At 44.5% G+C, this 20778-nt stretch overlaps 1 protein-coding gene across 7 annotated transcripts in view; it reads right to left on the bottom strand.

Annotated features, from left to right (window-relative positions):
- KCNU1 (potassium calcium-activated channel subfamily U member 1) overlaps positions 1–20778 on the bottom strand; it is a 513844-nt gene that overhangs the window by 162891 nt on the left and 330175 nt on the right. For all 7 annotated transcript variants that reach the window (XM_063925441.1, XM_063925446.1, XM_063925442.1 and 4 more), the window contains one exon: positions 18582–18645. In XM_063925441.1, the coding sequence (XP_063781511.1) occupies positions 18582–18645 (64 nt within the window). The remainder of the gene's footprint in view (positions 1–18581; positions 18646–20778) is intronic.

Here is a 20778-nt window from a genome sequence, read left to right as displayed (position 1 = left end):
TCTGTGTGCCCCCCACCTCCTTCCCCCCCTGCGCCTCAGGATTTAGTACTTTGGAGTAGAAAGGGGGGAGACCAAATAAAACACGCTGACCTTTCCATCTTCCCAAACACACTGCTTGTGGATTGTAATAAGATATTATAATTTCAGTGATGATGTGTACATTCATGTGAGGACAGTGCTATATTCCTGATGAAGCACCCCCCTTTGTTTCCCAGTTTATGTGTGTTTAGATATGAGCTTTACATAATACTACTGTGTATAAATTAAAATTGGGCCAGAATTGCAAATCATCTTTTTTATTCTCAATGCAGAGAAAGACAAGTAGCAGCCGCATACGCTTCTCGTTGATCCTTCATTTTTTTTTAACCTCAAGATTCAGTGAACAGTTCCAACAAGCTGTTTGATAGTGGGGGTGGCGGCTAAGGCCAAGTCACAGGGGGTAGCACCATGGTGGCTATGGCTAAGTTTCGGCTGTAGTGCCTAAACCTAAACCCCCCCTCCAGCCCTAACCCTAACTGTAACCCTGATACTAACCTTTGGGATGTTTGCATTCCGGCGCCAGGATTCTGAGTGGTGTTGGGATTCTGGCGTCGGTCACATGATTGCTGGCATCCTGACATGTGGGATGCTGACCACATCCTGTATGTCTTCAAGTGTCCATCATAATGAAGAGTATTCTTAGGGGCATATTAAGTGTGGAAGGGGTACATGTGCAGTCTCCGTGTGGGCCACCTCCTCTCTAGCTTGTGGTGTAAGTCCAATGAGCATGTGCAGGTCTCCAAGACAATAGCACAGTGGCCATTTTCCTGGTGATTTTACTTCTGTACATGCGCAAATCACTGAGAAGATGGTCACCACACCATTCTCCCCATGATTTGTGCAACACTGCCACACAAATCATGGGTCTCTAAGAAGGATTCGGTCTTTAGGTCGACAGCACTTAGGTCGACTTACATTATGTCGACATGGTCAATGTGTCGACACATGAAAAGGTCGACATGAGTTTTTCACATTTTTCAAAATGTTTTGAACTTTTTCATACTTTATGATCCACGTGGAATCGATTGAGAATAGGGGTGTGGATCATAAAGTCGACCAGACTTAGGTCGACAGTGTCTAGGTTGACCACTATTGGTCGACAGTAACTAAGTCGACACCTGAAATAGGTCGACACAAGCATTACGTTGACATGTACAAGGTCAGCATGACAAAAAGTCGACATGAGTTTTTTTTAAAAAATTGTGCCATTTTCTTTGTAGAGTGACCGGGAACCCCAATTAGTGCACCGTGTTCCCTCGCATGGCTCGCTTTGCTCGGCACAGCTTACTGTTACCAATCGTACCCCACGTGGATCGTAAAGTATGAAAAAGTAATTTTTTTTTAAAAAACTCATATCGACCTTTTGTTATGTCGACCTAGTACATGTTGACCTAGAAACCATGTCAACCTAATGCATGTCGACCAATAGTGGTCGACCTAGACACTGTCAACCTAAGTGTGGTCGACCTAGAGACCGGATACCGGGAATAGTAATATTGGCCGAAGCATGGCGAGCGAAGTGAGCCATGCGAGGGAATACGGTGCACTAATTGGGGTTCCCGGTCACTTTACGAAGAAAACACCAACATTAAAAAAAAAAACTCATGTCAACCTTTTTCCATGTCGACCTATGCCATGTCGACCTAATGACCGCGTCAACCTATTTCAAGTGTCGTCCTAGTCACTGTCGACCAATAGTGGTCAACCTAATGACTCTCGACCGTATGATCCACACCCCTCTAAGGAGGTAAGTGTTAAAAAGATGGGTGCAGGGTGTGTGCGGTTGGGCACCGAACACTGCACAAATTATTGATATGCCACTGGGTATTATTATAATTGATTACTAGTTAGAACAATGACAGAGATAAGGATATCTTTCACAGATGCTTCTACATTACTCACTACACTCATGTATAAAACTAATTCTGCTCCATAAAACTACTGCCAATGACATAAACCAGGTAAGGTATTATCACATACCTAATATTATAGTGTCAGGCTTTTTCCATTTTAATTTCCCCTTCGAAAATAACTTGTGGCCAAAATGACCTCAGCTTATGTTTATGGTCCAAATTCAGTCTAGCAACCTCTATTATTTAGCTGCATGCAGCTGGCAAAGCCATGAGTTACTATTAATTTGGGGATAGGAGTCCTGAGGAATAAGCCAGAATGATGTTTAAGTTATGTGTTACTCCTGCTAGAACTGGGCAACAGTAATTCCAGCAAATTTCTTTTAGCCATCCTGTCAACACGCAGTCATTAAAGTGTGCAAATAAAAACATACACAGTGTTTGAGATGAGATCTAAAGAAATCTGTATATTTTCATAAAATCCACCAGATTTATGGCAAACACATAAAAGAAATAATATTAAATTGAAAAGCAAACTAATAAGGGCCGCCTCTTTACAATTCTTATCCGCTTTAGGTCGCAAGTGCTAAGTTTCATCGCACATTAAAGCCTATGGTGGTCATTCCGAGTTGATCGCAGCCAGCAACTTTTTGCTGCTGCTGCGATCAACTAGTCCACGCCTATGGGGGAGTGTATTTTAGCTTATCAGGGCTGCGATCGCTTGTGCAGCCCTGCTAAGCTAAAAAAAATTCAAGCAAAAGAAGACTAGGCCTGGACATACTTACCCTGTGCGATGATACCTGCGATGCTGGAGCCTACTTTGACGTCAGACATCCGCCCTCCATTCTGCTGGACACGCCTGCGTTTTCCTCACCACTCCCCGAAACCGGTCTCCAACGCTCCGGATCCACCCAGGTACACCTTCTTCCTGTCAATCTTCTTTGCGGTCCGCTCTGCGACCGCAGCCTTCTTTAGAAGCGACGTAACCCGGTGACCCCTGTCGCCAGGCAACGTCGCGCACGTGCACTGCGGCCGCCGCGCATGCGCATTCCGCACCCGTTCGCACCGCAGCAAAAAAACGCTGCGTGCGAACGGGTCGGAATGACCCCCTATGTCATGGTTGGATGTGGGAGAACAGATAAGATACAGCATTACTCACATGAGCGACCGGACAGGGCCCGGTTTATGGGCCTGATTCAGAGACGGTGGCAAATGTCGTTGCAGCTGCAATACCGTATGGCAGATGTTGTGCGAAAATATGCAAATGCCGCAGGTTCAGGGATTTGTAGGGAGACACCCACTGGCGGCATGTCAGATGTACACAGCTGCAACCACTGGACACAACATTGGGGGTAATTCTGAGTTGATCGCAGCAGCAAGTTTGTTAGCAATTGGGCAAAACCATGTGCACTGCAGGGGGGGCAGATATAACATTTGCAGGGAGAGTTAGATTTAGGTGGGTAATTTCGTTTCTGTGCAGGGTAAATACTGGCTGCTTTATTTTTACACTGCAATTTAGATTTCAGTTTGAAATTGAATACACCCCACCCAAATCGAACTCTCTCTGCACGTGTTATATCTTCCCCCCCTGCAGTGCACATGGGCCCTCATTCCGAGTTGTTCGCTCGTTCTTTTTCATCGCATCGCAGTGAAAATCCGCTTAGTACGCATGCGCAAAGTTCGCACTGCGACTGCGCCAAGTAACTTTACTATGAAGAAAGTATTTTTACTCACGGCTTTTTCTTCGCTCCGGCGATCGTAATGTGATTGACAGGAAATGGGTGTTACTGGGCGGAAACACGGCGTTTCAGGGGCGTGTGGCTGAAAACGCTACCGTTTCCGGAAAAAACGCAGGAGTGGCCGGAGAAACGGTGGGAGTGCCTGGGCGAACGCTGGGTGTGTTTGTGACGTCAACTAGGAACGACAAGCACTGAACTGATCGCACAGGCAGAGTAAGTCTGGAGCTACTCTGAAACTGCTAAGTAGTTAGTAATCGCAATATTGCGAATACATCGGTCGCAATTTTAAGAAGCTAAGATTCACTCCCAGTAGGCGGCGGCTTAGCGTGTGTAACTCTGCTAAATTCGCCTTGCGACCGATCAACTCGGAATGAGGGCCATGGTTTTGCCCAATTGCTAACAAATTTGCTGCTGCGATCAACTCACAATTAGCCCCATTGGTCAGTCATCGAACTTTTGAGTTACCCTGCGGAAAGACACCCTGTAGCCTAGAAAGCCGCTACATGGTACATCCATGGAACAGTCAGGGTGCTCAGCTTCTCCCTGGTCCAGGCGGCAAGTCACTGCACGACCACCTGAAGTGTCATTATTCTATGGTGTAACAGTGCAGTACAAAATGCCACAAAGCCATGCAGGGAAGAACATGGCAGTACACTGTATATAAGCAGTGAACAGCATATGCCATCGTGAAGTAATAAAGTTACCACAGTTTATCAAACACACAAATATGTGATTATATGCTGCTTATATTAACCGTAAGCATTACATGATGGAGCAATGTATAGGATAGTAAAGGCTAGCATGGTAACGTATAAACAATGACTTGTGATACCAGCGCAGTATAGTCTGAAAACGCCATGCATGGGGAACAAAACCTAGGAGGATGAATGTCTCAGATAGAAAGCACACTCATTTTCTCTGAGAGGTGCTGTTTACTCCTTGGAAGCTTTAGATTTTGCCTTCCACTTTTCCTTTCTGTGTCTCCCAGCAAAAAAAAAAAAAAAAGAAGCTATTTATGAAGTGGAAGTCTAACAGATGCATTGCTAACGACTGCTAAGTGCACAAGCCAAATAAATAAGAATATCTGGCTCCCCACGGCATCATTGCAGAATACAGCACCTCACTTTCATTAAATACCTCCCTCTGGCCTACTTGACTTTTCAGCATGCCTTTTTAATAATGATATTTCAGCAGAATTCGCCTGCTTTTCCACCTTCAACCCCCACACCCATCACCGTCGCAAAATGATGCCAGTAAAATAAAGTGTTATAAATCCGGTGACATTTCCAGTCAAATTAAGTCAGCATTAAGGCAGTGTGTTTACACAGTGTGTTCAAAAACCTCTTTCACTATTTACTGTGGTGTATAGTCCTAGTGGCGTGGGAGGACCTGATTTATATTACAAATCCATCTTTCACATCTGAACCAAACGTGACCTGGTGACATGGAAAGCATACAGAGCTAGAAAAAGAAAGCACGTGCTCCAATAGCTAGTAATTAATGAGGTGAAACTACCTGCTTGGCTGGGAGTGTAGCGGCTATGGGGCTTGGAGGGGAGTGTGCTATGTGTGTTAATACATGTATGCGAATGTACAATTTCATCACAGCCTCAGAAGAGGAGAACTATGGCTTTGCGAGATAGCCGAGACACGCGCTTGCCGGGACACAGGCTCCGATGAGATCCTGTCCCAGAGAAGAGCTGGAAGCGGAATGACAGCTTACGCAATCACTCATCTTGCTTCGTTTTCCTTATGGCTAATGCGGTAATCAATGGAGACGGATTCGGTGAGATCGCTGCAAATATTGGAGATATCTGCAGCTCTCCCTCCATGGTAAATCATGGTGATCCTTAACATTTGCAGGCACCCCCTTTAGGGTCCTATTTATCAAATAATATTTGAGGGATAACCCCCCAAAAAAACTATTTTCATGGGGTACCTGGTAATGTTCAGGACTTTGTCCTCAAATATGAAGGATGCTGTGAATGTAACATGAAGGAACCGTGCAGATGATATCTCCTAATTCTGAGACAGTCCCTCCATTTCTGATAGCAAAACTACCCCCCCCCCCCATAGCTTTCAATGGGGGCTGCTTAGGTATCGGATTTACTAAGCTCCGGTCTGTGAAGTAACCTTCTCTGGCAATGGCTACCGCGTGGTCAAAAGGCTACATAAGTGCAGTAGCACTGTGGTGTCTAGAAAGAGAAGTGAATTGATCAAATTACTGATCACTTTGATTCTTACACATCTCAGGTACGAGCTCCTTTCTGAGCGCCTGTACCTGTGTGTGGTTAAGGATACATCTAGGCAATAAGAAATTATAATTGTTGGGTCTAAAACCTGATAGTTATATAGGTGCCCCTTATTAGTGTATACTGTCGTGAGCCTCGGATGTCTGGGAAGAGACAGACGCTTGTAGACCTAAAAGCAGTTAAGACTGTCAAGTATTGCTGGTTAATAATAATAGTGTCCATTTTAAATGAATAACATTATCATACCAACACTCGCTGCCCTGCATGTTGGAATGAGCCATACAATTTATCGGTGGACGGGATGCCGGCAGTCCATATCCCGACAGTGGATTCCGCCCACCAGAATGCTGGCAGAGGGACAAGCGCAAAGAGTCCCCTTGCGAGCTCCCTGCGCTCACCACGCTGCGGTCTCGGTGGCTTTCTACACTCGCCACAGGATCTATTCCCACTCTCAGGGTGGTGTGGACACCCGCGAGTGGGAGTAGTCCTGTTTTGCCTGGGTTACGGCTGGTGGCATAGCCATCAGTCAGGATTCCAGCGTTGGTTTCCTGACCGCCAGAATTCAGACAGGCGGAAAATTTAACGGATCCCTGGGGGACGATCCCACATTTGATTTCGGATATCCCTAATGAGTCCCAACATAAGCACAACTGGCATATACAGATAAGGATGTAATTCTGCAGTCCGTACTTGTGTATTTGTCTAGATTTAAGCCACATAAATGCTGTCAAATTATCCCAAAAAACTGCAGGAAGCAGCATTCCCATAGCCAAGATTGGTGCAATTAGATGTATCTCCATAGCAGAGACAGGCTGAGTATGGAACAGGATACTCCATAGCACAAGCCCCGGGCTTCTAGACACCACAGTCCCAGCACATGTGCACCACCACCTATATTCATGTTGTCATCTTTGTTGATTTTCTTTTGTACAGACTTGGGAAATACAGTCCAAGGTACAGTATTACATCTGCTGCATAGCATGCTTGCCATTTGGGGCTGTATAGTATCCTTGTGAGCATCATTTCATGGTTTATTTGGTTTGTAGAAATGCTGGCTATTACACTTTATCATCATACTATACATTAAAGGTATTGATAATGCAAAGTGCTAGATTATATTCTATATACTGTAGCCATATTATCCTGTGATGAAAGAAATAATAATGCACACAAACTGGATTTATTGTATTTTCTTTTATTCTATCATCCAGTTGTACAATTATAACTCTCTGCACTTTTTGACCATTCATTTTAAAGCGGCTATGCCCTTTAACACACCGCATGGCACCCATTAACCACTACTCTGCTGTGAAGAGTGGTGGTGGACTGTGCATACTGCCCAGCTTTCCAAAGGAGTCCCACTTGAATTGGAAAAGTTGGGTGGTATTGAAAAAGGATGTTAATAAAACAGGCGCATATACAGTTACTGCTATTAGCTGTGTGCTAGAACCAATCCCTCCATAGCTCTTCTCTAAATTACATAGGCGAGGTTAGATGAATAATCATGTGGATCTGTTGTTCCCACCCATTAAGAAATGTAATGATGGCGGATAGTGTCAATATGGCCCCGCCCCCACTGCAGAATGATGTGCAGCGAGGGCGCTGATGACACAATTTACAGTACCACTGCACCCACCTTTCCCAAAGGTCTCCATCAAAATGTCAGCAACTATGCATCAGCACATGTACAGGATGGCCAGACATAGGCCCTAACAGTCTCGGGAAAAATACGCCAGGAAACATCTTTCATGCCATGTAAAAGCAGTGTAGCTGATTAATGCACATCATTATTTCAGCCGGTAACATAAAACAATATTTTCAAAATGTAATGAATGATGCTCCACTGTAATGCTTGATTATATACACATATAATTAGCAGTAATTAAAGTTGTCCTTATATAAATATCTGTAAAACATAACACCTAGTTATGGAGATCCTCCCTAGAATGTCTTGTTCTTTTATAACTGTTATTAATTTGGTTTTATTTATGATTATTCCTGCATTTGCACACAGATTAAAAATCTCATAGAAATTGACCTTTATTAATCAAAATTATTCATTCAAACTGAGTGATATACAGTTTGTTTACATTTGTAATTGTGAAGTGCTGAAAAGGAACATTTTCCACTTGGGAAGCACTTGCGAAATGCGTGTATTCTCACATTGGTAAACACATTCATAACATGTAATCGATTCAATCAGGGTCACTTACAATGAAGTGCCAAAAATCATGGGATAGGTGCCTAGTATTGTGTAGGATACCCTCTAGTCTGGTGTTGTGCAGCAACTAGATATGGTATTGACTCCACAAGTGTACAGAAGACCCATGCTGTCTGGATAGCTTCCCACAACTGATATTTGTAAGTGCAGGATCTTGAGAGGGAATGGACCCCTCCACCGCATCCCATAATTGCTCGATTGGGTTTCTTGTTGGGTGAACGCAGTGGCCACACCATTTATCAGAGCTCTCCAGAATATTCCTGAAACCAATTCTGGACAATTTGGGACTGATGACACAGAGACTTAAACTGCTGGAATATTCCATCATGCAAATTGTCACCAAGCACTCCAACGTAGCGGTTACCAGTCTTGACGTGTTCAGGTGGACCAGCGAACACAACCCATGCCAAGTGAACACACCTCACACCATTTTGGAACCAGTCTGCACAGTGCCTTGTTGACAACTGGTGTTCATGGCCTCATGGGGTCTTCACTACACCCGGACCCTACCATCAGTCCAAAATATTTGGTACTGTGACAAATCGGAATATTCCACATGTTGCCAGTACTCTAGGGTCCAATTAGCAATGTAACAAGCCCTGGTAATGCACTGTGTCTGGTGTCGTAGTGTCAACAGGGGCACTCTGGTGGATTTGTAGATGTGATTTGAGCCAGTGTTGCTTGTCTGTTACCATAGACAATTCTGGGCAGATGCCACTGGTCACGATCATTAAGCATTCGTGGTAGGCCACTACACTGTGCACTGTGGGTGGTAATGCCGACCATGAGGTATTCCCGGTACACACGTGACCCTGTAGTTTGATGAATCTTGAATGTCCGCAGAACTTTGAATATGGAATGTCCCATCCGTCGAGCACCCACTATCATGCCCTGTTCAAACTCTGATAATTTACGTTGCCTTGTCATGAGCAGCCTAACCAGTGTTCAAATTGACAATGAAATGTCAGATTACAAATGATGCGGGTCTCGGCATATCCAAGATGTCACAGTACGGTGGCACCACTTACCGTGACCTTTACATACTGCTATCCTATAACTTTTGGCACTTCAGCGAATGAATCAGAAAAGTGTAATCCTGCAGTAGAAATGCTATTTCATGAGAACTTCTACCAAAAAGCACCTACATTTGTGGGCTAGGGGCCTAATTCAGACCTGGTCACTGCAGCGGTAGTGATCGCAGGCTGAAGCCCTATGCCTTGTGCAACGCGCAGCAGCTGCACTGTGATGGCACACATAGTGAGATGCGACGGCATCTCACTGGTGCGATCGTCTCTGTGTGATTGACAGGCAGAGGGGGTCGCGGTGCAGGTGGGGTTGTGTCGGCAGCGTTGCGGCGATGTTGGGGGGGTGCGCAGGCGTGTCCGGACCGGTTGCTGTGCAGGCTGCAGCGGCTGCGTGATGTCCCCTGCAGCCAAAAACCTGGCCTACTTTCGCAGCTAGACTGCGTAGGCAGGGAGCTACTCGCCAGGTGCGAAAGGGTGGGTAGGGCCTGGCATGCGGGGCGGACAAGCCGTGTGCTGGGCGTCCCCCCGCATGCCTAAGATTTTGATCGTAAATGTGCATTTTTTCGCACATCTACAATCAGGTCTAGATTAGGCCCTAAAATTAAAGTTTTTGCATCATACCATGTTAGAAGTGGAGCGGGCACATCCTGTGGACAGTATATGCACCTTTGTTTTGCAGAATGACATTATTTAAATGTGACAAAGGGATAAACATGTTCTCCTCACAAAATGCCTTGATTTTTTTGGCAGTAGATAAGGCTTTGTTCAATCGTTGTCATGGGACCCATTTCGCACATTCTATTTGCACTTCAGCAGGAAAGCGCATTTCATTTTCTAGAAGAACTTTGACTAATGCAATAAAAACCTTTTATTCAAGAAAAGAGTAAGTAAGTTTAACTTTGAAGTCACGTTTCAATATTCCTAGCATTTACATTTTTTAGTGGATCCACTGAATTTCTGGGGGCATGTAAAGTGGGTGTGTATCTTGCACTAGGTGCCCTTGCAAATATAAATAAATGTGAAAACCATTAAAGTTTGCAAAAGTATATTATTTGTGAGGGAAGGACTATGATATAACACTGTAACCAGAATATAAACATTGAGGGCCTTATACAGAGTGGGACCAGCTGCTGCCATTCGCACGCACGGGTGCATCCCGAAGTGATTGACAGGTGACGGATGTCTGGGGGCAGCGACGCAGCAAAGGTGAGCAGGAAATGCAGACATGTTATGGTCGTTTTCGGGGACAGCCGATGATATCACCTGCACTGAGAGCGATGTGTGTGTACTTTCCAGGTTGCTTGCTATTGAAATTTGCAGACAGAGAATACATACTGTATGAACAAGGACAGCTATTCTTCTGCCTGTTCCTATTATGTGTGATCAGTTTTAAATGGCTGACCTAGACTCGTAAGCTAATGATATTTGATCTAAGGCTATGCATCTGCAAGCATTATCATCTTTATTTTGTAAAAATAGTTTGTTACCACATAAACTCAGTGTACACACTGGTTCAACAGCAAGCATACGTCAGTCTAATGGTGTGTACACACAGTGCGATATTTCTTTCGATTTTGACTATATAGTAAAAATCATAAGAAAATACAGTGCATATCGCATCGTGTGTATAGTGAAGTCCTTGCAATGTCGATGCGTGGCCCCGCGGGATCGGCATCGCAAGCAAAAATAGACCATGCAGGCAGCCCAACATTGACTATTTTGGTGGTGCCGTGCTCCAGCCACGTAGAGTAGTCAATGTTGGTCTGTAAGTCGCATCGAGCCATGTGTACACAGCCTAAGGGGCAAATTTATGAAACAAATTTTGTGGGAAAACAGATGTTTTCTGGGGATAGCCACAAAATGTAAGCATCCTCTGATATATGAGAGGCCTTCCCCTGTTTCAGATATCAACAGCAGCACTTATGTGAAATTTACCAAGGTTCGGAATGCGCAGTAGACCACAGGGGGACCCACAGCACAAAGTAAAGTCATCAGTGATCACTTTACTTTCTGTTATGTCCTAGAGGATACTGGGGTCCACATTAGTACCATGGGGTATAGACGGATTCACTAGGAGACTTGGGCACTTTAAGAAATCAATAGTATGCACTGGCTCCTCCCTCTATGCCCCTCCTACCAGACTCAGTCTACAAAATGTGAGGAGCCGGTCACGCTCAGGGAAGCACCTGAAGAGTTTTCTGCATTTATTTTCTGTTTGTTGTTTTCAGGCAGGTCTGGTTGGCACCAGACTGCCTGCTTCATGTGACTTAGGGGGGAGAACGGCCCAACATCCTAAAGAGTTAATGGTCCCGTTTCTCCACTGACAGGACACTGAACTCCTGAGGGAGTCATTCACAAGCGCCACCACGGCGAGCGTACCCTCCCGCAGCACGCCACCACCCCTAACAGAGCCAGAAGATAGAAGAGTGGTGAGTACAGCGCCGGCGTCCCGGTTAGCGGGTCGCCGGCGGGAATGGCGGCGCAAGGGTAGGAGCACAGTGATGATGCAGGTTGTGCTCCAGGGGGCTCAGGAGATCATACACATAAGTGTGTCCCGCTGTGAGGGGCGCGCTGAGCCCCCAATGATTACCCACACTGGCTAATAGACCTAACAAAGGTTTTAAGCCTCTGTTAGGCACACTAATACCTCAGGCCAGTATAAAAAAAACGGGAAGCCAAGCACCATTACGGGGGCGGGGCTTCACTATGAGCGGATCCAGCAGCTCTCCAGCGCCATTTTCCCTCTGCAGCTTACACTGACAGGAATCACAGGGAAGCGCAGCTACTCCACGTCTTCTCAGCGGTACCAGGGGATCTTAGAAGGGGTGGAGTGTTGTAGTATACTAAGCCCTATTAGGGGACTTAGTGTGGCAACCCAGCTGAGTTTTTACTTGGCTACAAGGGCACTGTGTGGCTGGCTCCATTTTCTGTGTCTTCCTGTGCGCTCTGTGTGGGTTAAACTGTATTTTCACCGTGTGTGTGTGTGTGTGTGTGTGTGTGTGTGTGTGTGTCCCTTCACGTTACCATGTCCAGGGACTGTGTTTCCTGCACAGCAGAGTGTCTGTCCTCCCCCAGAGACTCACTACACTGAGATAGTGCACATTCTCAGGCTAGTGGGGCTGAACCCCCATGGTTAGATTCCATTAAAGGGATGATATCCAGTATTTCTACTAAATTATCCCATACTGGGAAAGAGACGCAATTCTTAAGACAGTCTATGGATGACATGATGAATAGAGATTCAGTTCCCATACCAGCGTCTCAGGCCCCCCGCCATTTGCCCACAAAAGCGTACTCTGGCCCAGCTCATGCAGGCTGATACTGATGATGATACATCAGACCAGAGAGTAGGCTGAAGTGGATGCGAGTGGGGGGGATGCTGTCCTGTCACAGGGACTACAGGCCCTGATAGAAGCTATCAGAAATGTCCTGCACATTCCTGACAGGGTGGCGGAGGTAGATGAGGAATCTTATTGGAATCGAACTTATATTACTTTGAGGACACCCATATGCACGACTGTGCTAAAAATTCTTGTGCTTTTACATTTGGGTGAGTAATTAACTACAGATAAAAGCTATTAGAGAATTATCTCTTATTCTAGGTTATTATGACTGCCTTCCGAGTACATACAAATAGTTCATACCATTGCTTATTCTAGAGGTCTCCGGAACCTCAGTTTTATATGATTACTGTATTGTGGTCTTGTCTATTTTAATGTGTTATATGTTATTAGTTCATGTAATAAATTAGTTTATTTTTATTGCTGTGTCCATCATTGGTATTGAGCGCTCACCTGGTAATTTTTCACAATTATCTAAGGTTTGCACTACAGGACTGTTACTACCAGTTCCAGACCCTCTCATTTGGCCTCTTCACGGCACCGAGGGTATTCACCAAGGTAATGGCAGAGATGATGTTTCTCCTCCGCAAGCAGGGAGTGATCACAATACCGTACCTGGATGACCTGCTGATAAAAGCACCATCCAGGGAGAGGTTGTTGGATAGCATTGTCCTCTCAACCCGACTACTTCAGGATCACGGGTGGATTCTGAACCTACCAAAATCCCACCTGGAACAGACACAGAGGCCTCCGTTCCTGAGGATGATACTGGACACGGGGGTACAGACAGTATTCCTTCCATTGGAAATGGCATTGGTAATCCAGTCGATGGTGCAGGATGTTCTAAAACCAGCCCGGATATCGGTGCATCTATGCATTTGCCTTCTGGGGAAGATGGTCGCCTCTTACGAGGCTCTGCAGTATGGAAGATTTCATTCGTGGCCCTTCCAGCTGGATCTGTTGGACAAATGGTCCGGATCGCATCTTCACATGCACCAGAGGATACGTCTGTCACCAAAAGCCAGGATTTCTCTTCTGTGGTGGCTTCAGACTTCTCACCTGACCGATGGTCGAAGGTTCGGGATTCAAAATTGGATTCTGCTAACCACGGACGCAAGCCACAGAGGTTGGGGAGCAGTCACCCAGGGGGAACAGTTCCAAGGAAAATGGTCAAGTCAGGAAACCATTCTACTGATCAACGTTCTAGAGCTAAGGGCCATATACAATGCCCTTCTACAGGCATCACATCTTCTTCAAGATCATGCCATTCAAGTTCAGTCGGACAATGTGACGGCAATAACGTATATAAACCGACAGGGAGAAACAAAGAGCAGAGTGGCAATGTGAGAGGTAACAAGAATTCTCCTCTGGTCAGAAAGACAAGCGGTGGCGCTGTCGGCAATCTTCATTCCGGAAGTAGACAACTGGGAAGCGGACTTCCTCAGCAGACACGACCTCCACTCAGGAGAGTGGGGCCTTTACCCTCAAGTGTTCCAGTCCTTAACACGTCGGTGGAGAATTCCACAGAAAGACATGATGGCCTCTCATCTCAACAAGAAGCTAAAGCAGTATTGTTCCAGGTCGAGGGACCCACAAGCAGTGGCGGTGGACGCTCTGGTGACTCCATGGGTCTACCAGATGGTTTACGTGTTTCCACCTCTTCCATTGATCCCAAGAATTCTCAAAAGAATAAAAAGGTAAAAGGTTCAAGCAATTCTCATTGCTCTGGATTGGCCAAAAAATGGCCTGGTACGCGAATCTACTGGAGATGCTCCTAGAGGATCCGTGGCCTCTGCCTCTTCGAGTGGATCTTCTGCAACAGGGGCCGTTCGTCTATCAAGACTTACCACGGCTATGTTTGATGGCATGGAAGTTGAGCGTCAAATTCTAGCCCCAAAAAGCATTCCGGACAAGGTTATTCCAACCCTGATCAAAGCCAAGAAAGGGGTAACGTCTAAACGTTACCACCGTATTTAGAAAAAAATATGTCTCGTGGTGTGAAAACAGGAAATTTCCTGCAGCGGAATTTCAACTGGGACGGTTTCTCCTTTCTCTACAGTCAGGTGTGGATGTGGGCCTACGCTTGGGCTCCTTGAAAGTCCAGATTTCGGCCTTATTCATTTTCTTCCAGAAACAATTGGCTTCCCTCCCTGAAGTTCAGATGTTCTTGAAGGGTGTTCTGCACATCCAACCGCCCTTTGTGCCTCCCACAGCACCTTGAGATCTTAACGTGGTGTTGCAGTTTCTACAATCGGAATGGTTTGAGCCTTTTACAGGAGGTTGACGTACAGTTTCTTACGTGGAAGACTGTTACACTGTTGGCCTTAGCTTCAGCAAGGCGTGTGTCGGAACTGGGGGCGTTGTCTCACAAACATTCCTATTTGATTTTCATGAAGATAGAGCTGAACTCAGAAATCGTCAGCAATTTCTTCCTAAGGTGGTGTCTGCGTTTCATATCAACCAACCTATTGTGGATCCGGTGCTTACTGACACCTCTGCTACATCAAAGTCCTTGGATGTTGTGAGGGCTTTGAAGATCTATGTGAAGCGGACAGCTCGTCACAGAAAATCTGACTCGCTGTTTGTTCTCAATGATCCCAAGAAAATTGGGTGTCCTGCTTCAAAGCAGTCTATTGCGCACTAGATCAGGCTTACTATCCAGCAGGCTTATTCTATGGCAGGATTACCGGTTCCTAAAGTACAGGGCCACTCTACTAGGTCAGTGAGTTCTTCCTGGGCGGCTGCCCGGGGTGTCTCAGCTTTACAGCTCTGCCAAGCAGCTACTTGGTCGAGTTCAAACACGTTTGCTAAGTTCTACAAGTTTGATACTTTGGCCTCTGAGGACCTTTAGTTTGGTCAATCAGTTCTGCAGGAACCTCAGCACTCTCCCACCCGGTTTGGGTGCTTTGGTACATCCCCATGGTACGAATGTGGACCCCAGTATCCTCTAAGACAGGCATGTCCAAACTGCGGCCCTCCAGCTGTTGTGAAACTACATATCCCAGCATGCCCTGACACAGTTTTGCTGTCAGAGAATGTTAAAGCTGTGTCAGGGCATGCTGGGATGTGTAGTTTCTCAACAGCTGGAGGGCCGCAGTTTGGACATGCCTGCTCTAGGACGTAAGAGAAAATAGGACTTTAATTACCTACCGGTAAATCCTTTTCTCGTCCGTAGAGGGTACTGGGCGCCCGCCCAGTGCTTCGTGTTTCCTGCACTGTTACTTCGTTAAGTAATGTTGTTAGTTCAGCTGTTGCTGTTCCTGTTCAAGTTTGGTTAGCATGGCTTTCCTCTTGTTTGTGTGTGCTGGTTCGAATCTCACCACTGTTCTGTTACATCCTTCCTCAGGATATATCCGTCTCCTCGGGCACAGTTTCTAGACTGAGTCTGGTAGGAGGGGCATAGAGGGAGGAGCCAGCGCACACTATTGATTTCTTAAAGTGCCCAAGGCTCCTAGTGGACCTGTCTATACCCCATGGTACTAATGTGGACCCAAGTATCCTCTACGGACTACGAGAAAAGGATTTACCGGTAGGTAATTAAAATCCTACTTTACACATCATAGGGATGTCCCTGCATGTGATTTTTAATATATCTGGGTGGTACAGAATTTCTTACCGCTACAAATACAGTAGTGACAAAAAGGAATTCTAATTATTGGGTCTAAAGGGTAACGTAAAAAAGAAGTCAGGCCGTCAGAGTAGAGTGCTTACTGAATATGATATGCTGGTCTTTTGCTAGGTATGATATAGAGCTTATGGCTTTATCTATCTCAGCATAACCACAGTAAAACATTGCGTTCAGTACTGTTCTATGTCCCTGTTGGCTATTTACTATGCAATACGGACACCACTCTCCGCTGTCTGTTGTACAATATAGGCTCCTAACAGGTTGCTGCTATACAATACAGACCACAATCATTGGTAGCTAATGGTTAATAATACAGTACCCCTCTACCTGCATTTGGCTACTCGGCTGGTCCAAGTACTGTTTAAGTTTATGAGAAATGCCAGGGCGGTGTCACAGCCACCATTAGACAGCTCACGGGAACTTTTATTTCTCCCTGAGATTTGATAAATCTCTCCATATGTGGTAAATAGCTGCCGGTGTACCTGTACAAGTGACTGACCCTCAATACTAAGTAATAAGAATAATAGTAACTATCTAGTGGTTGTTATTACTGTCCACTGACATACCTTATGACTCTGCTTTCATCCTACCTACAGAGATGAACGCAAACCACCTTCAGACGTGAATGGAGAGACTCACACTTCTCTCCCTAAGGGGCTTATTTATTAAAATCTATGGAAAAGTCTTGAAAAGTATCGTTCTTGATTGTGACCTGTTGTTATGATTGGAATGCCTTTATGGGAATATTTAACATTACTCGGATTCTGGGACACAGGAGCTGAAAATAGCCGCTCAGCAATCATTTTATTTTTGTGTTTGGATCCGGTTGAGCTAATGAGCATGTGCGGCTATCAGGCGCTGGTTAATGGAGACAAAGGAACAAAAAGATGTATACTGGGGGAGATTTATCAATGTATTGACCAATCAGTGTCTATCTATAGCTTTACAGGCTGTGTTTGAAAAATGTAAGTTAGGAGCTCATTGGTTGGTACTTTATCTCTCTCCACCATATCTTTCTCCAGGCTTTGTTACATCTCCCTCACAGTTTCATATATAATGCAATGGCTAGTGCAATCTAAAGAGGACACTAGCTAGCAGGGCCAAACTCTGAAAAGCTAAGCTTTTACCTTCAGTTGGATTGTGGCGTATGGTGTCTGGCCGTTGAGGTATATGCAGCTACAGTATGGTTAGGGCCTTCCCTCATCCAAAAACAACCCTGCATTGCCACACACACCAGTTGCAGTACCTGGCAGTACTGATTGTCTGGATGCCAGGGAGAATACCCCAGAATCTAACCAGACAAAACTGGGAGAGTTGTGAGGCCTATACAGTATTAGACCTTAAGTAATGATGTGGTTCATTCATTGCTCTAGTTATGTTTTTTCTGCTTATTTCTACATTGGATTACTCATACCCTCGAACTGTACCTTTTTAATAGGTACAGTACCTTTTTTTTAATGGTCTGTACAGATTTTTGGCTCCCCAAACTTCCATTGAAAGTATAGGAAAACCCGTGGCCACACTCCCTTTACCTGTGGCCACGCCCCATTTTCTAATTTGTACCGATTTTTATGTGTAAAATGTTGGAGGGTTTGGATTACTCAGTAATGTAATAAGTACTTTGGGACATATTTATCACAATCTGCATTTTTAATGCCGATGTGATAGATTTTTAATGACTAAATTTGTAAACTGAAAATGTCAATTTTTCCTTGAATTTAGCAATATTCTTTTGCCGAGAGATGGACTCCGATAAGAGCCGTTCCGGCAAAGAGATGTAAGCAGAGTGACCTTCCTGGTTCAGAGTCTGTGTGCATACTGCACTGCACAGATGTTGGCAGCGGGGGGTGATGGAGAGGGATTCGGAGAATCCCTCTCTGAAACAAAATCCCTGCATTCCAGTAGTAGCCCATAGGCTAGTACCATCTTCAGAAAGCTACGGAGGCTGCTTTGCGGTTGGAAATGAAGATCCATGGCAGATACCTGCTGAGGTCCCTCTATAAAACACCTATAACATCAATTGTTTCATTCAGCCTAAGTTTGCTCAGTTATATAGTATGAAAAATGGGAGCAATGAAAAAATGTCTCTACCTCAAAGTTTACAGAGTAATTAAAGGGAAAGATAAAAATGTAACAAAATAAACAGGTCAGATATAATGGGCTGGGATGTAATGCAATGCAAGACGGTGGGAGCTCCGAGATTCCAGATGATCGCGTACGTTTTTTTAAAGCGGCGATCATTTACAAGGCAAAACCAACCTGGTATTTCCTTGTAAATGTTTACTGCTTTAAAAAACACGTACGCGTTCGACCGGAATCTCAGAGCTCCAGCCATCTCGCACTGCATTACATCCGGCCCCATGTGTCTGTAACACTAAGCTTGCCAGGTAAGTAAACAAAAAACGCTAGATGATACGGATGGTTTTTTATCCTTTAACAGAATATGTTGTTTTTTTTAACACATTAAATACATAGTTATTATCTCACCTGTAATCTGAAGTGGGGAGAACGCCTAATGATCTGGACCTCACAGAAGTCAGCAAGTAATGATCTGGCACATAAAACAAATGAATACAAATGATGATTCTCACATAAGATTATGAAAAAGTAAATAAACATACTGTAGACAGAAAAACATCTTAAGAAAAAAAAGTTAAGTATGTTACATTATATACTGTATATGAGTGTTTAATCCCTACACATTAATATAAGAGCCATTTGCAGCAAAAATTGCTTTAAGGTACTGTATATATATTCATGGAGCTAAAACCCGGACGGCCATCAGTGAAAGCTAGATTTTAAAATATTATTATTATCGACACCATTTTATTATCCTCCGTGCTTGACTCACTTCTCTCTCTCTCTCTCTTGTCCTGAACAAGCTACTTCCCTATACAATGTGCATGCGCACAGTGGGCCTAATTCAGACCTGGTCGCACACAGGCGGTTTTTTGCACTGATGCGACCAGGTAATTGTCGTCTACAGGGGGACGGGGTAATTGCTGTGCAGGGGTGTGATCGACTGTGCAGTGAGCTCTACAAACAAAAGTTTGTGCAGTTTCTGCACAGCCCAGGACTTATTCAGCCGCTGCGACGATCCGGGACGGAATTTCTTCAAGGGACTCCTTTTCCTCCAGCGGTGCCTGTGTGGTAATGTAAACGCAATTGGACTGTGCCATCAGTCCCTAAACACAGAATCCACACCTAATTGTAGTCCAGTTAATTTTTAAAAGGAACGGACACACTCAAAAAAAAAACTAGCACAAGTCATTGAAACATTGTTTTTAATATCATATTAATTGTTTTAATAAATATTTAACTTTTTTCATCCAAACCATCTACTTTTTAAATTGTTTACTCATTAGCGCCGCTATTTTTCTTGCTTATATGTATTTGTGTATACAGGATTGACTAATCCTGTCTTTTTTTAGCAGCAGCATTAGAACAACGACCCAGTTTGCGCCCGCACAACAACCGAGGTTGTTTTTCTTCTTTTCCTTGCTGTTCAGACCTGATCGCATGGCTGTGAAAAAAGGCAGCGTGCGATCTGGTCTGAATGACCCCCGTATCTATTCACTGCTGCTGCTCTGCTAGTGACAAGAAGCCTCCCTACATCCCCCCTTCTCAATGTTAACTTGACATTGTGCAATTTTTATAGCAGGCGAAACCGGGTTTCTTGCAATATTTCCCACCATTGTGCACTGTGTATTCTTTATACATAAATGCTAAGAACACCATACTGACTATAGGCATACTTCCCAACTCTTCCACAGACTCACTAATTTAGGGGACTCTCCTGGCCTTCCGGCAGAGTTGACCAGATGGACCTGGCTGGCTGCCCTCTTCAGGTCTTTTCTTGGTGTAATTATAGGTTTGTGCCGCTCATATTACTTTAAACTTTGACCAAAAATCTCCACCTCTTGCCCTTCTGACCACAAAGCCTTTTTCCACATCACATTTGGGTCACTCTCATGTGTTTTGGCAAACACTAGATGTGTGTTTATATTATCATTTTGATTAATGGCTTCTTCTGTTCCACCCTCCCATATAGGCCAGAGCTATGCAGAGCCCTCAATATAATTGACTTGTTCACCTCAGTAGCTCCTTCAAAATAATTGTTGCCCTCTGTGTGGCTTCTCTCACAAGTCTCCTTGTTTGTGTTGAATTTTGAGGGACGACTCTCCCTAGACCGCGTCTGTGTGGTATGATGCAGCTTCTTATTGCAGATAATAGGCCCCACAATGGTCATTGGGACATGCAGACGTTTGGTTATTGTTTTGTACCCATATAAGAATCGATGCATTTGTATTACTTTATTACCATCTTCTTTGGTATGCTGTATGAGGTATTGTCTTCATTTTCCGAGCTGCTGTCCCCGCTCTTAACTGTGGTGGTTTATCCAGAAAATGTGGCTATTTTAATTATTCACTTGTGGAAGCCGACTGTAAGGCAATTGCATCCTCCTTTGCCAAATGTCAAACTTAAGAGCTTCCACAACACTGGGATTTACTACTTACACAAACAGCATATTTAAGTGTTTTTTCTTTTCTTAAGATGTTTTGGAACATAACTCAGTGTCTCATTAAAAATATATATTAAAAAAGCTGTTATTAAATTTTTAAAAGATCATATGCTACTTGTACAAGGAGCACATATGGAATCAATATAACATGTATTTTGCACA

Source organism: Pseudophryne corroboree, chromosome 6 (genome assembly GCF_028390025.1).
Source record: "Pseudophryne corroboree isolate aPseCor3 chromosome 6, aPseCor3.hap2, whole genome shotgun sequence".
Taxonomy (NCBI): Eukaryota; Metazoa; Chordata; class Amphibia; order Anura; family Myobatrachidae; genus Pseudophryne; species Pseudophryne corroboree.
Note: the sequence above shows the minus strand (reverse complement) of the source record. Positions and strands in the feature narration are given on the sequence as shown.